Source organism: Onthophagus taurus, chromosome 2, assembly GCF_036711975.1.
Source record: "Onthophagus taurus isolate NC chromosome 2, IU_Otau_3.0, whole genome shotgun sequence".
NCBI classification, from domain to species: Eukaryota; Metazoa; Arthropoda; class Insecta; order Coleoptera; family Scarabaeidae; genus Onthophagus; species Onthophagus taurus.
In genome coordinates, this window is record NC_091967.1 from 3,706,197 (window position 1) to 3,725,617 (window position 19,421).

At 34.0% G+C, this 19,421-nt stretch overlaps 1 protein-coding gene and 2 long non-coding RNA genes across 5 annotated transcripts in view; 2 read left to right on the forward strand and 1 right to left on the reverse strand.

Annotated features, from left to right (window-relative positions):
• The window catches only part of LOC111415144 (disintegrin and metalloproteinase domain-containing protein meltrin), a 75,708-nt gene that overhangs the window by 47,214 nt on the left and 9,073 nt on the right, over positions 1-19,421 (forward strand). For both annotated transcript variants that reach the window (XM_023046684.2, XM_023046685.2), the window contains 3 exons: positions 11,701-11,801; positions 17,100-17,255; positions 17,472-17,735. In XM_023046684.2, the coding sequence (XP_022902452.2) occupies positions 11,701-11,801; positions 17,100-17,255; positions 17,472-17,735 (521 nt within the window). The remainder of the gene's footprint in view (positions 1-11,700; positions 11,802-17,099; positions 17,256-17,471; positions 17,736-19,421) is intronic.
• On the forward strand, positions 1,942-6,188 carry LOC139428907 (uncharacterized). The gene is made up of 2 exons (XR_011639577.1): positions 1,942-5,695; positions 5,760-6,188. It is a non-coding gene; the product is annotated as an uncharacterized lncRNA (long non-coding RNA).
• Positions 11,795-16,126, reverse strand: LOC111415145 (uncharacterized). Of its 2 annotated transcripts, none has more exons than XR_011639576.1 (3): positions 16,019-16,126; positions 15,686-15,941; positions 11,795-15,325 (listed from the first exon to the last, which is right to left on the reverse strand). It is a non-coding gene; the product is annotated as an uncharacterized lncRNA (long non-coding RNA). The 2 variants fall into 2 exon arrangements; XR_011639575.1 differs by having other exon boundaries at positions 11,795-15,641.

Consider the following 19,421-nt stretch of genomic DNA (forward strand, 5'->3'; position numbering starts at 1 on the left):
ATCACGGATTGAATAACAAGAGAAAGTGAAGAAAAAAGAAGTTCAAGGTACCGTTTCGCGCCTCATCCGAAAAGGAAGTGGCGGGAAAGCGGTTTTTAATCGAACCGATCAACGACGTCAAAGGGCCCCGACATTCTTTTCATTCATTTTTCCATTCAGTTCAATTGAATTTAATCCCAAATTATTATAACCACGGTAATTAGCAAGTATGGAAAAGTTTCGCACCCAATTCACCTTGAGAAACTGCGAAGAGACGAAATCTTTTGACCGTCGTCGTTTGGAATTGACACGTTATCGAGAAACGCAAATTAGTGGTCGACTCTTAATGGTAAAATGGTTTATCTACGTCGTTTTCGATCGATTAATTTTTTTTTGTCATTTGTACTGAAAAAGAAGTAAATGGTGCAGCGGCGGGTGATTAAGAACCTTTACAGGAAATTGTAATGACGATCGGGTAATTGGAGTTGGAAATAACATAGTCGAGAAGATATCTTATCGTTTACTTGAATAACAGCAAAAATAAAGCAAATAAATGATGTGTAATAAGTAGAAAATGAATAAGTTGTGGGAGGAGGGGGATCACGGAACACCTAATTGCGAGAGTGAAGGAAATATACATGGAGACTATGGCTAGGATAAAAGTGGGAGATAAGCTGAGCGACGTGTTCTGGACGACGAAGGGACTGAGGCAGGGATGTCCGCTGAGCCCAAGTCTGTTTGCACTGTATACGGCGGACCTGGAGGATAGATTGGGGAAGGGGCAAATGGGAGGGTTGGTGGTGGGAGGTAGAAGGGTGCATATGTTAGCATACGCGGATGACATCGTGGTCGTGGCGAGAGAAGCGGCGGAGATAAAAGATATGATAAAGACATTGGAAAGATATTTTAGGGGGAAGGGGCTGGAAGTGAATGTGAGGTAGACAAGGATGATGAAGTTTTGTAAGGGTGGGAGAAAAAGAACAGAAAACTGGAGATAGGAGGGAAAAGAGATCGAGGAGGTTAGGGAGTATACTTACTTGGGGTATGTGTTCAGAGAGTACAACAGGGAGGGGTCGCATGTGATAGCTATGGCAAAAAAGGCGAATAAGGTGATGGGACAAGTATGGGGTTGGGGGAAGAGAGTTTTTGGAAGGAATGTGGCAGCGAGGAAGATTATGTTTGAAGGCCTGGTTAGCAGTGTGATGATGTATGGAGCAGAGGTATGGGGATGGAGAGAGCAGACAATGCTGGAGGACGTGCAAGCTAGATACTGGAGATGGGTGCTTGGGGTGGCGAGAGAAACACCGGGGTTGGGTTGGAGGCGGGCAGGAGAGCAGTGAAATATGAAGAAAGAATAGGAGGGAGGCCAAACTGCGGGATCTTGGGGGAGTGTTGGAGGGAAAGATCAGATATGGGAAAGGAGACAGAGACAACTATTATAGACGAGCGGGCTACTCGGTAACTGTGATAAATAGTAGACGAAGGATGGGTAGGGAGATGTGGAGGGAGTTGAGAGATAGGGACCGAGATGTGCAGAGACAGGAAAGAAGGACACAAATAAAAGAGGGGAGGTATAACGAAAGGTACAGGGACATAATAACGGAGGGGCTGCCTAGATACTTGTTATTGGAAGGAGATGAGGAAGGGAAGAAGTTGGTGGCTAGGTTCCGTTGTGGAAACGAGGAGATAGCTAACAGATACTGGATGGCCGATGAGGAGAGGTGGTGTTCTACGCAGGGAGGAATGGGAAACGTTGGAACATATGTTGAATGGGTGCAGTGAGTTGATGGAGGAGGAGTTGGACCGAGGGCAGATCTTAGGAGAGGGGGGAGAGGGGAAACGATGGATGAGAATGGTTGTGGGGGTAAGGAGACAAAGGGAAGAATGAGGGGATGATTGGGCCGAGGAGCTGAGGGTATGGAAATGGAGGAAGAGGGTAGAGGGTGAAAATAGTATACTAATAATATATATTAGAATGTATTAAGGGGATAAAAATTGTAAATATTAAAAACAATAAAATGCTTAAAAAAAGTAAAAAATGAATATTTTAATTTCGAATTATTATGTACTTACTTATTATGTAAGGTAAAGGTTTTATTTAAGCATCTTGCGGCCGAGGCATTAGTTAAACTGAGATTAACCTCGGCAGAGGCATCATCTAAGAAGCAATTGTAGCACCTCGGTCAAATCATTGTAGCGTCTCGGCCGCAAGCGACCTTGACATAGTTTAAAACGTGAAGTGTGCTTTCAAGTACTCTATCACCAGAAGCCAATACCTCAGCTTATTTTTATTGAAAGTCTTTTATAGCAGTTTTACGTCTTTACTTTATTTACCCTAACTTCTTGAGTAGTACTACATATTTTATTAATGTAATTTCTTTAATTTCAACCACCATTAAAACTCTAAAACCCGATCAAATTCAAAGTGTTCCATTTTAAAACAAAGCGACGCTGCAATTATCGCAATCGAAAAGATTAAAGTATCGTTTAACAAACGACCACTCTTCCACTACTTCCACCATCGCATTCGAGCGTTTTCCTTCGATCCTCTACCGACTCCTCCGCTTCCTTCCTCTCTTCCATCGTCTTCCTTCCATATTCAAATTAAGCAATTACGATTCCAAAACTCCAGACGCGGCGTTCGCAAACTACCATCGACCGTAACACCGCTCCAATTGGAACGCCCACATTTTGCATTATTTATGACCAACGGACACGCTACCGACTCGACCACGGCGTCTAAACTCAAATCTATCTGGCGCCATGACGTGTTGTGCCAGGAAGCTTCTAAATAGTCTTTTACAAGTCACTATACGATAGTAGAAGCGTAGGCGTCGTCCGATTCATTGATAATTCCCTGGTCTTTGGTAGACGAGGTATGAGTCACCTTTTCGAGTTTATACATTCACTGCGAATATATTTACATTAAAAATTAGAGAAAGGGTCTGCTACTACAAAATTGAAAACTGGTTGTGGTGATTAAAATTTATAGGCATAAAAGAATTTTTTTTTCACTCTGTAGCCATAAATATAAGATTATAGGATGTATAACCAAGCAGAAAAGCGTACGTTAACCTAATTGGCAGGAAAACGTTAGTAAACTATAAATCCAGAATAAATTGCGACCCAAGTATACTATTTTAGATCAAATTTAATTGACTTCTAATTAAAATAACACACCGCAAAGTTAAACGATGGTAAAGGGGATGCAATTTGCATAACTCAAGTGGAATAAATTGTAGTAGCAACAAGTAGAAATTACACCGAAGACTTTTGTCGTTATCATGTTTACAGTTAGTTTCGTTTAAAATTTTTTTTGGTTATGTGTCTAACACAAAAGATTTTTCGTATAAATATTTATAGCCGCGTTTCGGCTAAATTCCGCTTTATAAGAGCAAATGACGTCATGTCTTTTATAATAACCGAGAGAATGCTCACTTCGCTGAATTAAATCTAATTTAACGGTGGAGGAATTTCACTTTCATGCCAGCACTCTTGGATACAAAACGAGTTTAATGACAGAAAATTTAACCAGCAGTATTATATTTAAACAGAAAAACAAACGTTGGGAATTCGGTGATGGTCAAATAAAAAAAGAGGTTTACAAAAATCATATTTTATGTATCTTTATTACCGCCTGTATTTCCATTGATATCATTGGTTTTAAGGACGTATCCTTTTTTAACTTAAACTGAGACCACTTTTGGTTGAGGCATCATCAAGGAAGCAATTCTAGCCCCTCGGACTACTCATTGTAACGTCTCGGTCGCAATCGACCTCGGAGCTGACTTGGTATTAAGCTTATATGAGGGAAGAAAGGATTTGTTATCATTAGATCTGATTTCATTCTCACTATCTTTAATTCCCTTTAACCCTTTGTGTCCCAAGAAGTCAAACATTTTGAAACTTTGTGACAGAATCGGACAGAATTAAAACGCTATCAAAATACACTCAGTAAAGGCCTTTGGAATAAAATTTTAGCAAAATATGCAATCCCCCTATTTTCGCATAGTCTAAGTGTCAAAAAAGATGGTAATTCAAAAATTCCTGGAAACCGTGTTTATTGAAATTAAGAAATAAAACTTGTTTTAAATTGAAGCTTGAAGCTTTCTGTTTAAATCGATGTATAACAATCGATGGGTTGAATTAAAAAAATATTGAGAAAAAGAGTATTGAGTTAAAACTAACATTTTCGTATAACCTAAAAGTGTCAAAAAGATGCTAATTTAAAAATTCCTGGAAGCCGTATTTATTGAAATTAAAGAATGAGACTTATTCTAAATTAAAGCTCAAAGCTTTCTTTTTAAAATGATGTATAATAATTGTTAGGTTGCATTGGAAAAATATTGACAAAAAACATGTTGAAACAAAACTTACATTTTCGTTGGCACCTAAGAGTGCCAAAAAAGATGCTAATTTAAAAATTCCTGGAAGCCGTATTTATTGAAATTAAGGAATGTGACTTATTCTATATTAAAGCTCAAAGCTTTCTCTTTAAAATGATGTATAATAATTGTTGGGTTGGATTGGAAAAATGTTAAAAAAAACATGTTGAAACAAAACTAACATTTTCGTATAACCTAAAAGTGTCAAAAAAGATGCTAATTTAAAAATTCCTGGAAGCCATTTTTTATTGAAATTAAGGAATAAAACTTATTTTAAATTAAAGCTTAAAGCTTTCTCTTTAAAATTATGTATAATAATTGTTGGGTTGGATTGGAAAAATATAGAGAAAAAAAATTTTGAAACAAAACTTACATTTTCGAATAACCTAAAAAGATGCTAATTTAAAAATTCCTGTAAGCCGTATTTATTGAAATTAAGGAATGAAACTTATTTTAAATTAAAGCTCAAAGCTTTCTCTTTAAAATGATGTATAATAATTGTTGGGTTGGATTGGAAAAATATAGAGAAAAAAAAAGTTGAAATAAAACTTACATTTTCGTATAACCTAAGAGTGTCAAAAAAGATGCTAATTTAAAAATTCCTGGAAGCCGTATTTATTGAAATTAAGGAATGAAACTTATTTTAAATTAAAGCTCAAAGCTTTCTCTTTACAATGATGTATAATAATTGTTGGGTTAAATTGGAAAAATATTAAGAAAAAAAATGTTGAAACAACACTTACATTTAAAAGAGTCAAAAAAGATGCTAATTTAAAAATTCTTAGAAACCATGTTTATTGAAATTAAGGAATGAGACTTATTTTAAATTTAAGCTCAATGTTTTCTTTTTAAAATGATCTGTAATAATCATACTTAATAACCATTTATCAAAGAAATAGCTTCTTAAACAACAAAATTCAACAACACCACTTTTCACTAAACTTCTAACCTCACATCTGGATGAATAAGTTTAAAGTGTACCTAAAAATCCTACAGTGCGGATTGCGACGTTTTTTATACGGATTATTTCTTGTATACACTTGTATAGTAGAAAGTACAGACAGCTCTAAATGCGCCGAATAGATAACTACAGTTTAAAATGAGTGTTTAAAATTAACGGTACTTTAAAGTACCGTCGGGACACAAAGGGTTAATAATGTATTTCATTTTCTTATTAAACCTAAATAAAAAATTATATTTCAAAATAGGACATTGAAATTTTAGAAATTTTCTTGACATTTCATTAATTAATAAAAAGTCAAAAGAAGAAAATTTATTAATGGGTTATTGTAAAGAGCATTTTAAACGTTTATTATCTCCGCAAAATTGGGGTATTATTTTGAAATTTTTGGAAATGATGTTAGGTGTTGGAACTTTAATTGTGTTCTATTTAAGCGAAGTAACGTTCTCGAAGTTACAACCAAGAGCGAAATATGATACCATAGTTGTGGCGGTGACCGGATTTCTCGTAATATCGGTGTCGTTCTGGATTACTTACGTGCTGGACAAAACCGGTAGTGATGTTCTAGAACTTCTTTTGTTGGTTTTTGGAGCGGGATTTAATATTTCAGCAGGAGCTATCGCCATAGTATATTTTGTCGATGAAAAAAATTGCGATTGCGTTGCAAAGGATGTTAACACAAAATGTACCAAAGAAAAATCGGAAGAAAATTTAAATTTAGCGATCATCGTCGGACTTTTTTGTATCGGAACTGGAATAATTATGTGTATTGATTTTTTAAGAATTATTTATAACTATACTGCCCCAAATGGCTAAACTTAATGTTAAGATTAAAGATAGTTAAAAAATATAAATACTCAATATTTAATTAGTTTTATTGAGCAAGACTCATTACATCAATTTCCCTGCAATGAGTCCTAATAATTACCAGTTAGAGTTGGCGTCAAAAAGCGCCAATTAAACTCGAACGTGCCGTAAAAATACTTAAATTACTTAAGCGAGTGTTTCTTCATGCGTTGACCTGTATTTTGAGCGTTCATCTACAATTTGTCTTAAACTGTAAGGATTGTATTAAGTATATGACAAATTTCTTATTTAGTTGAGAGTTTTTCATTTTAATGTGGTTTGTGTATTTGTTAGTGACACCTACAAAATTATTGGACGTCACCAAACCAATTTCGTAGAGTAATCAACCGAACCCAAAGACGTTAATATGGTCGCCTTAGAAAACGATAAACACCATCTGCCCCCGATTATAAATAAAACGGCCATCTGCTCGCCATGGAAACTTTGGTCGGTGATCCTCGTTGATGCCAGAAGGACAACAACACGCGTCTTTGTATACAGGTGCAAGCCACCGCACAGCACGAGCCCAATCTTTTCTTTCTCTTTTCTCTGCATCAGGATGTTTATGTTTTGATTTTTTACAACGTCACGTTATAAATTTTCCGAAGTACACCTTGTACCGCACGAATTACACGACAACAGTACCGAGAATTAAGTATTTTAATCAAGAAAGGAGATGATGAAGGCGGTGTGCTAAGCACGCGTCTGGCGGATGTTGAAGATGTCACAACTCGTTGTTAACGTTGTTGGTACATGGCGGGCAGTTGGAGTACATCACGAGATGATGTATGGTTAGTGTACTTCATGGGTGTTCATTTACATTGTATAATTTATTATAATAAAAAGATTTTTTTTGTGCAAGAATAATTTTATGACAAAATTATAAATTAATTTATTTAATTTTGGAAGGCCAAAGAATAACGATCGATAAGAGGTCGTGCCAAGTTGTGTAGGAAGTGCAGCAAGTTCTTCTGTAGCGATGAATCCTACGGATCCTGAGACGGATGCGTTGGCTAAGATCCAAGGAATGAGGTTCGGAGACATCTTGTCCAGCAGCAAAATTCAGACGAATAATTTTAGATTCTCTGCTGGGAGTGCGACCTCGAAATTAACTCAATTTCCTCTAACTACACTTTATCAAATTAGTATTTTTGGTTACTTCAAAGTTTCATTATCCAACGCGAGATTTTCCGCAAAAAACAATTTAGATGTAACGTAATTTTTCTTTTTATTAGCTAATTTATTCAATAACCTTCACATAATAGACATACCGTTTATGTATCATGCAAATTGAACAACCTTGAAAAGAATGTGTCCCATAAAGATTACCCACGTTTGTTTTGAGAACTCTTCAATGTCGATTCATTGTCTATCGTGCTTATATTTTGAAATTAAATAATATAATACCGATTAAACTGTAAAGTTGATTTACTAAGTTTGCAAGTATAATATTAGTTTATAATAATTATTCTGCGAAGTGTGTTCATTAGAAAATTTATGTGGTTATGGTAAAATAAGTATTGTTCTACCAAGGTTTATATATATGAGGTTGTCTGCAATACTTTAATTTTAGTTTGTGGGCGAAAAGCAAAAACGGGAGTTTTGCGAGCGCAACCTCAAAGAATTATTGGTTAGTTTTAAGCAAAAATTACACTAGAAAAATTCGAGATGTTGCTAGCGACACGTCTCTCTCTCAGTATGGCTAAACCCGAATGATTCTAGTTCTTATGTTAGTTCTAATTTTAGTTCAATAAAAATATACAACATAGTAATATCTTATGCTAACTAACGCTATTTACCACTGTCACTAGAACTAACAATAGACCGAGAACTAGAAACATTCGGATTTAGCCGCACGTCTCTCAAGAGGGCTAAATCCGAATGATTTCCATTCTAGTAGTAGAATAGAAGAGAAGAATTCAAAATGGTATAAAAGTAAACTAATACAGGGTCCGGCAGTGAAACGGAAAGATTTCGTAAATAATTTTATTGTTAAAGAATATTTTTTTTAATAATTTTTAATACATTAATGGAAAATAAGAGAGTAGCCATTTGGTTTACAATGTCAAAAAAATTATTTTTTAAATACTACATCCGCCAAATGTCTTCCGTTACAATTTATGCATTCTTGGAGTCGTACCTCAAAGGTTTGCATAACTCTGCAAGAAAGAAGTCGCATGTGGTTAGGTAGGGAGACCAAGGGGGCCAACTGATATCATCATTTCAAAGCATTTACAGCAGTAGTATAGCAACGCCGATTCTTAACAGGAAGTTGCACCACAGCACTACATCCGCACCACATGACGTCATCAACCCAATGTAAAAGGATAGGGAAGGGTACCAACCTAAGGCTAAGGTGAAAAAAAAAATAGATTGGTATTGGAAAAGACACCAGATCTAGTTACCAATCTATTTTCCCCCCAAGCCTTTGGTTGGCACCCCTCCCTATCCTTTTACATTGGGCGCATGACGTCACGGAGGTGCAACAACTTCCTGTCTAGAACTTGAAATTCTTGCAGTGTGACTTGTTGCCCCGTTTTGATGAAAAAGTGTGTGTTCATTCACTGGAAAGCCTTCAAGTTGTAGTGTGAAAAAATTCTGAATCATTGCAACGTGTCGTACAGAATTAACGGTAACGGCATTCTCAGCATCATTCTCAAAAAAGTATGGACCGATGATTCCATTTGACGAAATCTCACCATTTTGAAAATAGGCTTTAACTACGTAACCACGATTCCCCCCCCCCCCTCCAACGCTCCATTGTAAACTAAATGGCAAATCATACAGGTCTTGGCAAGTCAGCTACTTTCTTCCCCATCACTTCGCGGCGCGCTGTAAACCCTACCTCAAATCTTTCCTTTTCACTGCCGGACCCTGTATTTTATATAAAATTAGATTATGTAAAACTTCTTTGTACTCAATTCTCTTGCCATTCTACTGAGCCTTGAAATAGAAATAGTCTCTAAACTGATTGCATAGGTTTGATTGACGGCAAACACATAAGAATATTGTATTCAAAAAACAGTGGATCCTTATTTTATAACTATAAGAATAAACCAAACTCAACCAAATCTCCCCAAACTAAACCAAACCCATCTAATCCACAACCAACCCAGACATTAAACATGTGTACACGATAACTCAAACATGAAAAGAGGCAATTTAGGGGGGAAAAGATCAGTTTGGAAGTAGATACATCTATTGAAATATTCAGTATGTTGTCGATTCTGTACGTTCCAACTGAAAATTTAACTACTGAAATTAATTGTGTTCACTTGAAATTAAAATGACCTTGCAAATAAATGTTCTAAATGACATATAGGATTTCGACAAATCTAGAAACATGAATTTCGTCTTGACAACTCGATGTTTTGTCTAAATTTGAGATAAGACTAAAATGGTGTTCAAATCCAACTTAAGACTTAGGTTGGCTATGGTTTAGTCTCTATTATCTTGGCAATCTTCAACAAAAATCGGTGCTAAGACTTTAACAATTAGAAGTTGACGAGTTTCTGTCATGAATATGGATTTGACATCTCGATAATTATTTCAAGTAAACTGAACACATTTCAGATTTAAAAGTGTCTATTTGAAACTAAATAACTGTAAAATCCATCCGAACACTTCCCAGTGCAAATATTATAGTCTCCAATAGTTAATTATAATTAGAAGACTGGAAATTTTCTTTTCAGCGCAAAATCAGATACTGACAGATACCAGCTGAAGACTTAGCATGTATGTACTCCACAACAGTTTAATCTCGATTTTGATAAGTCTTAGAACATGAACCTAAATTTGACTGTTTAAATTTTGTCTCAACTAGACAATAGGTAATTATCTATATGGAAGTATTGCAAATTAGAATTCTGACGCAAATTTCGAACTGAAATTTCTATTTTTTGGTTATAGTAGTTTATTATGAAAGTGGAATGAGTAATCCATCATTTGATTTGCTGATGCTAGAGCATTTCAGTTCCCAGTATCTTGTTAATTTTGATCATATAATAAAATTAAGGCTAGGAATCTTCTAACATGTGGAAAAATAAAAAGTTGGATACTTTCTCGTAAATGAAAGAAGGCATTTCGGATTTGACTCTGTCTATTTGATACTAAAATAATTATAAGATCCATCTCAAGAGTTACCAATGTAAGTATTTTAGACCCAATGTTTACTTCTGAAAATAATTGTAGGATTTAAAGTGCAAGTTTTCCTTTGGGTGATCCTAAACGGATCCAGAATTTTTGGTGTTAAGTTAAAAATTAAGTTGAATTATTATCCGTTTTCCTACCACAGTTAATTACATACCATACTAAATATATTAAAGTAATTCATGTTAATTAACAATTTGAATTATTTCCCGGTATTATTTTCCATTTTTCAACCTCTTATGCACAAACCTTGTTGTTGTACCGCATTTTTCACGCTGTTTTTATTTGTTACACGGTTTATTATGTAAATTATTGTAATCATAATTTTTTTATCTTCTAAATATAGATTATTATTAATGATTTAATGGATCGAATTTAATTTCCACATTTCTCAGGAATTTATTACGGTAAATTAAGTTTGTAGGTTGGGTTAGGAATGAATGATACTAATTTTGTATTGAAATATTAATTAAATAAGCAATTTTATTCGTAATTAAATATTTTTTTCGAATAAGTTATTAAAAAAAAGATACTTGATATTATTTCTTAAAAGACACATTTTCTATTGCTATATCCACTATGTCGTTGAAGTTATCATCATGATCATCGAGATGAGGTATATTATTAATTACGATCAATCTATACAATTTAATATAAAACGATACTATATGATGGAATTAATTAGATTTAATATAATTTATTATACAATTCATCAATAAATTTCAATAAACTAAAACTGAATATTACGTAGCATTGTACTACAATATCGATTGGTAACATTTCATGCACTTCCCAAATTAGCAAATAGTATAAAGCAAACATAACGCATTTTGGTTGGTTTATTCGACGGTTAGGAAATAGCAATTTGTCTAATCACCATATAGGGTTGTAGATAGTTGTAGTTTATACGCAACTAAAACAGTTCGTATATATTCAAACCTCTCAGAACCGAAGCTCTATACTACCGACTAAATTTCTCCACCCAAATAGGTCAACTGTAACAAATTCAAACTTCTTCGCATGCGGCTTGACTCGTTGCCAACTCCAAATCGAGCACGTACGGAATTGATTTCTCTACGTTCGTCGTTCATCTCTTATCGCACTAACAATAAGAAGAGGTGCCCATAACAAATAGATTTATTTTCTATTGGTAAAGAGGTCGGTATTCGTAGTACGCGCGATATGGACAAGAATGCATGTAAAAATTCACTTCGTCTTCCTCAAATGCCGCTGAGTTCCAGTTTGAAAATGCGGTAGGAATCTGAACTTGACTGTTACGAGAGACACGTACTCCTATAGACCCGCGACGACGACTTCGTCGAGTCTTATTCCGGCTCTGAATGTCACGAAATGTTTCTATTTTTTGCCTCTTCTTTGCAGCTGAACAACATCCTGCTCCAGACTTCACCCGGCACACACTTATCAAGCCCAGAATATACCATGGGAGAGAAAAAAGACAAATTTCTTCAACGAAGGAAGAGGTATGTAAAAAACATTTTCTTTTATTTTTATAATAAATTTTATATAAAGATTATTCTCGGTTTTATTTCTTACTCTTTGGTAAACGATATGAAAACGGGGACACTGAACGCATCACGGGAGAACGAGTTTTAGCGTTTCAGAGAAGAGGTAAAACGAACGGAATCAAATTGACTGCGAAACGGCTGTAGTACGGTTCCCGATTGATACGAAATTGTCGAAGCGTAGAAAAGTTTATAAAAGCTCGAATTTCAACTCTGTATGCATCACTTTATGAAGCACCTGTTACGTTTCAGTAATTTACCTATTCAAGCTCGTCAATTCGAAGTGAAAGCCCATGAATTCACAATTCACAAACTTTACAATTGACTGAATAATAGAGCGTTAAGGATTCATTTTTCGATATTAAAACTTGTCTTTATGAATGTGAATTTGAATAAGTTAAGAAAAACTTTATGATTTTTTTTAATAAATGAAATCAGTAAAACTTTAATATCCGCCTCCATTTCCTAGCACAGTTTGTATGAACTTAGTTTGTCTCTTTAGTAGTCGTTTTACTTCCTTACGGAGAAGATTTCCATCCTCTCCACGACTAGCTAGCTGCGTTTTCGCACTGAATTATGCATGAACCGCTACAGCTACAAAGGCCTTGTTATTCAATTTAAACGACTACGGATTCTGTGTGCTCGGAATGCGGAGAAGAGGACATCGTCGTCTTATAATCTTTGCTGGGAGTCTAAGTTGACAATAAGCCATAAGGAGTTCTTGCTTCGACTTAGATAACAATCTTTAAATTCTCACAAAAAACTTTATAAATAACTCGGAAAAATTCGATAGAATCTCCCGAAAAATTCAAGCTCTTGCTATCGAAAACTGCTGGCACATAGATAAAATTTCTTGCGCAGGTATCGCAATAAAAGTCGCCCGGAGCGGCTTTACTGCGGATTTAGTACTTGGACGAAGGTGCTTTAAAGTGCGAATGTGCTCTTAATGTACCCATTCGAATAGAATATATGATGTTCTTTTACGCTCTATAAAACTACGATGGATGTTTATGAATGGAATAAAAAAAATTTTAATCAAAATAAATTTATAATAGAAATTTCTCATCATGCAATATTTGAAAAACTTGGCCTATTGAAATAGGTTCTGCAGGGAAATTCATTAGGACGGGAACAATGAAGGCATCGGCCGTAACGTCTGACAGTCCTCGAGTTCTTATCTGGTAGCCGTCTGAGTGGGCGACCTCAGGCGACTCTCCAAGTCAAATGTCACTTCCTTTATTCTTTTTGCTTATCAACGGGCGTTCGCCACGCGAGAAAGTTTTACAACCTCACCACAATCGTATATCAACAGTTTTACTGAGATTGCAATTTTCGTTAAATAAAAATTATGTCCTTCTACATACGTATACTTATATTCTTGTATCTATCAGGAAACATAAATATTGATAAAGAGACGAGGTTATTAAAAGATTTGCTTTGCAATATCCAATATGAAAGTGGAGTTAAGTGCGGAATTGTATAAATTATTCATTGTTATTGCAACTTTATTAAGCTTCGTATTGATTTTATAAAAATCTTTAAATCATTGGGACTTCATCTCTATTTTTACCTACCATAGCATTTTAGAACTAATTCTATTCAAATGTACCAATTACCTATTGTGATATTGCGGTGTTCCAATTAATTAATCTAACTAGAATTTGTCAGTTATATTATGGTTTTTTCATGTTTTATTATGGTTTTCATATACCATTAAAGTAATTCGAGAGAAAAGAAAGGCGCACTATAAATGGAAGTGTTTTGGAGGACTTGATTACCTCACTTTTTCAATTCTAAGGAGTCGTGCAAAGTATCTAATCCATCACAATTACATGGAGTATGCTAGAAGAGCTGAAAGCAATATCCAATCTAACCCAAAGGTGTTTTAGGCTTTTACTAAGTCTAAGAAGCGTGTGGATGTCATTCCTTCTACGATGTCATGGAATGGAACTGTTGTCGGTAGTATTGTTGATCCTGCTCCAATCCAGCAGAATGTAGATTGTGTAGAAATTGATGCCTTTTTTTTGAGTCAGATGCAGTTTGATAGAATTGAGGTTGGGCGTTAATCAGGGTTACAGATAGTATAGTACTGATGGTATTCCATCAATTTTAATCAAGGAATGTTCACATTCTCTGTCTCTTCCTTCAACTATATTATTTAATGCTTTATTAATAATGGGTGTCTTTCCTTCATTGTGGAAGCGGGCTTTTATTCTTGCCATTTTTAAATCTGAAATCATGGTGTTATATCTGATTACCGCCCCATATCTATTTTGCCAGCATTTGGGAAAGTGTTTGAGAAGGTAGTTTATGCACGTCTATTCTTTGCCTTTAAGTCTAAAATCAATTGTAGACAATTTTGTTGCTTGAATATACCCAGTATATCTTATCTTCTCTGGATGATTCTTGTCAAGTTGATTCAGTTTCTACGGATTTCTTTGGATCACAATTTACTTCTGTTTAAACTAATGAAGTTTGGTGTTCAGGGGAAAATTTTGCAATGGCTTGCTTCCTATCTGAAATAGAGGTGCCAGATTGTTTGGGTTAATGTTTTTTTTTTAATCCTGTGTCGGTTTCTTCTGGTGTTCCATAGAGTAGCCATCTGGGTCCTTTACTGCTTAATATTTATGTTAACGACATATTTGACATCGTTAATTATGCCCGATGTTTAATGTATGTTGACGATTTAAAACTCTTTCTCCGTATCTCCTCACCTCTTGATTGTTCTAGACTGCAATCTGACTTAAACAATTTACATGCTTTTTGCTTAAATAATCGCCTAAACTTATATTGATACTGTTAAGATCCACGGTAGCTTTTTCTAACATTGATGCAATTAGAAATCTCTATTTTGCCTATGTCTACAGCACACTTAAGTTTTGCTTTACACTTTAAGTTTTGGAATCCTCAGTATCTCTCGTATAAATCTAGAATTGAGCGTATTCAATCTAAATTGCTCAAATACAAACTTTTGAACAACAAGTGTGATTCTCCAATGCTTGTTGGTTCTATATGTGTTCATGTTCCTCTGAGATTACTTCGCTTTCTATTTATGACACCTACTCCAAGAACCAATTCCTGTCAAAACTCTCCTTTATTGAGAATGGCAAGATCAGCAAATCGTATTAACGTATATTTGTTTCAGCACTCTTTCTATGCATTTAAAAAACTGTTCTTTGCTGCAGTTGGTGTGTTGCCTCGAGCGTTTATTTGATATTGTGATAATTTTAACATTCTCTTAGTTCACCGAGAAAACATAACCTAGAATTTGTGACAGAGAGATGTTTTATTGGTGAAAATCTTATCTTAAACCGTTTTGTTTACTTCCAAATGTATCAATTATTATAGTTCAGCTCCTAAAGCACATTTTTCATCCATCGTTTGAGGTTTTAACGTTATTTTGAGGAAAAAATCCTTGATTTAAATTTGAATTTTTCTAACTTTACTCATTGTTGAAATTTGGCGTGTACTCCAATGTATGTCTAAAAACAAGAAAAGACAACGTTGAATACGAAGTTTTATTACGTTTCATAAAGGAATAAGGGAGAAATCAACGAAAAAAGAATTAAATTTTGAAGGTTAATTCCGAGAAAAATCAAGAGATGACGCTAGTTTCGAAGCAAGATTTTTGAATTTTGAAAAGGGCGCGAAGCTAAGAGCCAATCAGAAACGAGGAAAAAACAGTTGGAGTGCCGGGGTATATAAGGAGATCGCGAACAGGGAGTGAAAGAGTCGTCGTCGGACCAGCGTCGAATCCACGTCGTCAGATAGAAGAAATTTTGAATCTCAAGAGATAACCTCAAAAATTTAAGATAATTTTTTTAAAAGTCAAATCAACTTACAATATTAAAATAAAAAGAGAATCATCCTACAACCGATTCCGAGAACTACTGATACTTCTTCGAGGTCATCCAAGACCCTATTTCCGAACAACAAACAGTTCAATTTCCCGTAAGAAGAATCCTGTAGACCATCCAGAAAATTAGTTAGTGCCCCGAACACAGGAGACAATCCATAATCCAGATACCACATTGAACTCCAATCCTTTCTTTTTCACAGTGAGTCGGATGATAATTTTATTTTATTATTTAACATAACCTACAAAAAGAAAATTCAAAGAGTCAAACTCAAAGAACAACTCACAAGAGTTTCCTATAATTTTGATGAATACTTACTTGTGGGTAAAGATTTATTAGTTTTCTTGAATAACGTTCATTTATTTAATTCTATTTTTTTTTAGCGAGTTTGATGACAAGTTAAGACATCGGCCATTCGTTATTTTCAAAGAACCGTTCTAACGAGTTTTATCCTACTCTCTCTCTCTCTCAAATAATAAACGGGTTCTCTCTAATATCGATATTTCAGTCGATAACCGCAGTTATCTATTTTATTTAAAAATTTATCTCTCGTAAATAAGCATTGTTATTAAAGTAAATTTAGGAAAACCATTTTTTTTTGTTACTCATAAAACGAGTTAATTTGATTTTGTGTTTAATTAAATGAATTTTTTGTCGAACCTGATTAATATTCTTTTGAACCTGAACTTGCCCGAAACCCTGAGTTTTTAATAAGAGTCTCTTAAAATTAAAGAAACCCAAATTTATAATTTAATAACTTGTGTAAAAACACACAAGTAAAACATCACAATATATTTATATCACCTAGACTTAGTTTTTTTCCTTTTGATTCAATTTTGTACCATTAATATTAATTCATCGTTGTGAACTGTAATTTTATTTGTATACAATTGCTTGTTTATGGTACAGATGAGATAAATAAATAAATAAACACATAATAAAATTTCACATCCAACTTATAATAGTCAATAATTATTAACTTCCATATTTGATTACTAATCATGTAATAAATGTAATAATGAATAGGTGATTTAGTCAAAATGTGTTATAATAATGGGAACTCAATGAAACTCTACCCAACATTTCCAATAAACCCGCTCTGAGTAATAATAGTGTCGTAACAGTTGTTTAACGATGTTACTCCACTATTGAGACAAAACACCTCAGGAAAGTTGCCTCGGTGATGATCTGGGTTATTGGGTTACGTGCGAATTACACTTTAGTTCAATTTGATCACTTAAGAATTTAATATCGGATAAATTTCAATTTGAGAGCACAAGAGGAGTGATTGGAATTTATATTTTTTTTATTATATAGGTCAACGCGATAACAGCTTTTAAAGTAGTTTTATAAGCAGTTGTAATAACAATATAATTTTTTTTTATTTTTATCTTTCCAGTCTGGTTATCATATTCAAAACCTACAAATACAATATGATCTCAGAGGCAAAGACTACACATTAGACTTACAACTAAACAGGGACCTAATACCTAAGAACTTCTTTCACAGGGTACAAGAGAACGGCAAGTCCGTACTTAAAAATCTATCTGAAAAGGTACGTCTATATAAACTCTATAAATAACAAATAATTTCAATACATTTACATATATTAACATTGAACCTGTTTTATTGGCCTTTGATTTAATCTTATTAAGTATTCATCACAAATACGTTTAATAGTGGTTAAAACAAACATCTTACCTCTGGTCATATAATAGTGTTGTTGTCTATTTATGTCATTAACTTGGGTACACGCGTTCATCATTCGCAGGATGTGGAGCTGTGTCACTACAACGGCAAGATAAGGGGTGTCCCAGATTCCTTCGCTGCACTATCGACGTGCGACGGTCGTCTAACCGGTGTCGTTTACGATGGCGAGGATATGCATTACGTCGAAGGAAACGGAAATGGCATCGAGGATTATCACTATTTGTACAGTCATTCTGATATCGATGATCAAACGAATAAAACTTGTGGATATAAAGGTGATGCCCATCAAGAAAAAATGTATGATGAACATAATAGAATTCTCAGGGTAAGTTAAATACCTGCATTAATTTATTTGTCCACGACTACCTTATATATAATATGTATACCTTATGAATGAGTTTTCTAAAACAAAATGGCAGTCATTTTTCACGGAGTGATTAATAATCATTATCCACGGGTAGCCATCTTGACCAGACTAATAATAATTATTTGAAACGTTAAAAGTTCAAAAAACGACAATTTAATTCAATTTTTTAGGAGTTTCTAAATGTTTGACATTAAAAAAACCTTTTTTTTCTTTTTTCGTATGATTTAAGCATAAATTAATTAATTTTCCTAAAGAAAACGACGCACAGTGGTCCGAAAACACTCAAAACCCGATCGAAAATCAATTAAAAAAAAAATTTTATAGTGTTGTTTTTTTAAATGTTACATATATTTTAACTATTAATAGACTCTTAGTGAAGTTTATGAAGTCTTTGGTGTTTTATAATAGCTACTGCGCGAAATAAATTGCTATTACAATTACCTTATTTTGTATAAGGAAATTTTTTAGAAAACGGCACAACTTTAGAAAACAAAAAAGATGGTATATCACTACTTGAAAATATTGTGTCGTTGGTTTCTTATAAAGTACAGAAAGGTCTTCATTTTACGACTTTCCAAATTTCAAAAGATGTTTGTTGAAAAAAATTACAACCATTTCTATTGACGTCAATAAATACTTATATTTTTTGACCATTCAATCTTTTAAATTAAATATCTTGCGAGCGAACAAAATCGAACAATTGTAGCTAACATTTTTATATTGCTGAAGGTATGGTGTACATAGCATAAGAAAGAAATCTTGCGCCAACGTGCGCCTTAACCAAAAAATTGGCAGTCAAAGATTACTTAACACATAATTGTGGATCTTATTTATCCTTGTTATGATTTTCGTTATTTTGTTGCTATGTTTTGGTTTTTATCTTTTCTATTTTGGGTGGACTTCAAACAAATGAAGATTTATTTAAAAGACTATTACTGAGCTCCGATCCATTTATTAGTAACTTTTATAAAGAATGTTCAGAAAGATATAAAAATATGAATGAAGACATGAAAAATTTACTTATACTGGACAAGTCTCTAGAAGAAAAGGAAGGTAAAGAAGAAGATGATGATGATGAAGAAAGTGAAGAAGAAGACAATAATGATGAAGAAGTAAATATTGAGGAACAAGATCTAGAAAATGAAGAAGACTCCCACAAATTGAGATAAATTTTATTATGTTGGTGAATATAACAAAATATTTTATATTATCTCGAATAATTTGAAATGTATGTGGACTATCTCAGTATCATGGGAAAATTCTACTATAAGTAGGCTTCAAACTTACGTATTATGGTCTCCAATATCACTTCAAATTAAGAGCGATGAGTTTATTCTCGAATAGTTCTTAAAACATTTTTAGTAAAAGCTAAGTAAAATTGAGCTATCTAACCAACTAATTCTGCCAATTAATTTTGCCACATTTTTATCAAATTCCATTTCTGATAAGGTAAAAAAATACGTTCCATTTAAAATTTTCGACTTTCTTACCAGTGAATATGAAGAAACGATAATTCAATTTTTGACCACCCTGTATAAGATATTTTAATACAACAAATGACAATCTGTTTGACAACATCTCAAGAGTAATCGTGCCAATTTAGAGCTTTTTTGAATGAACGTTGGCTGAGATATAAGGTTTTAA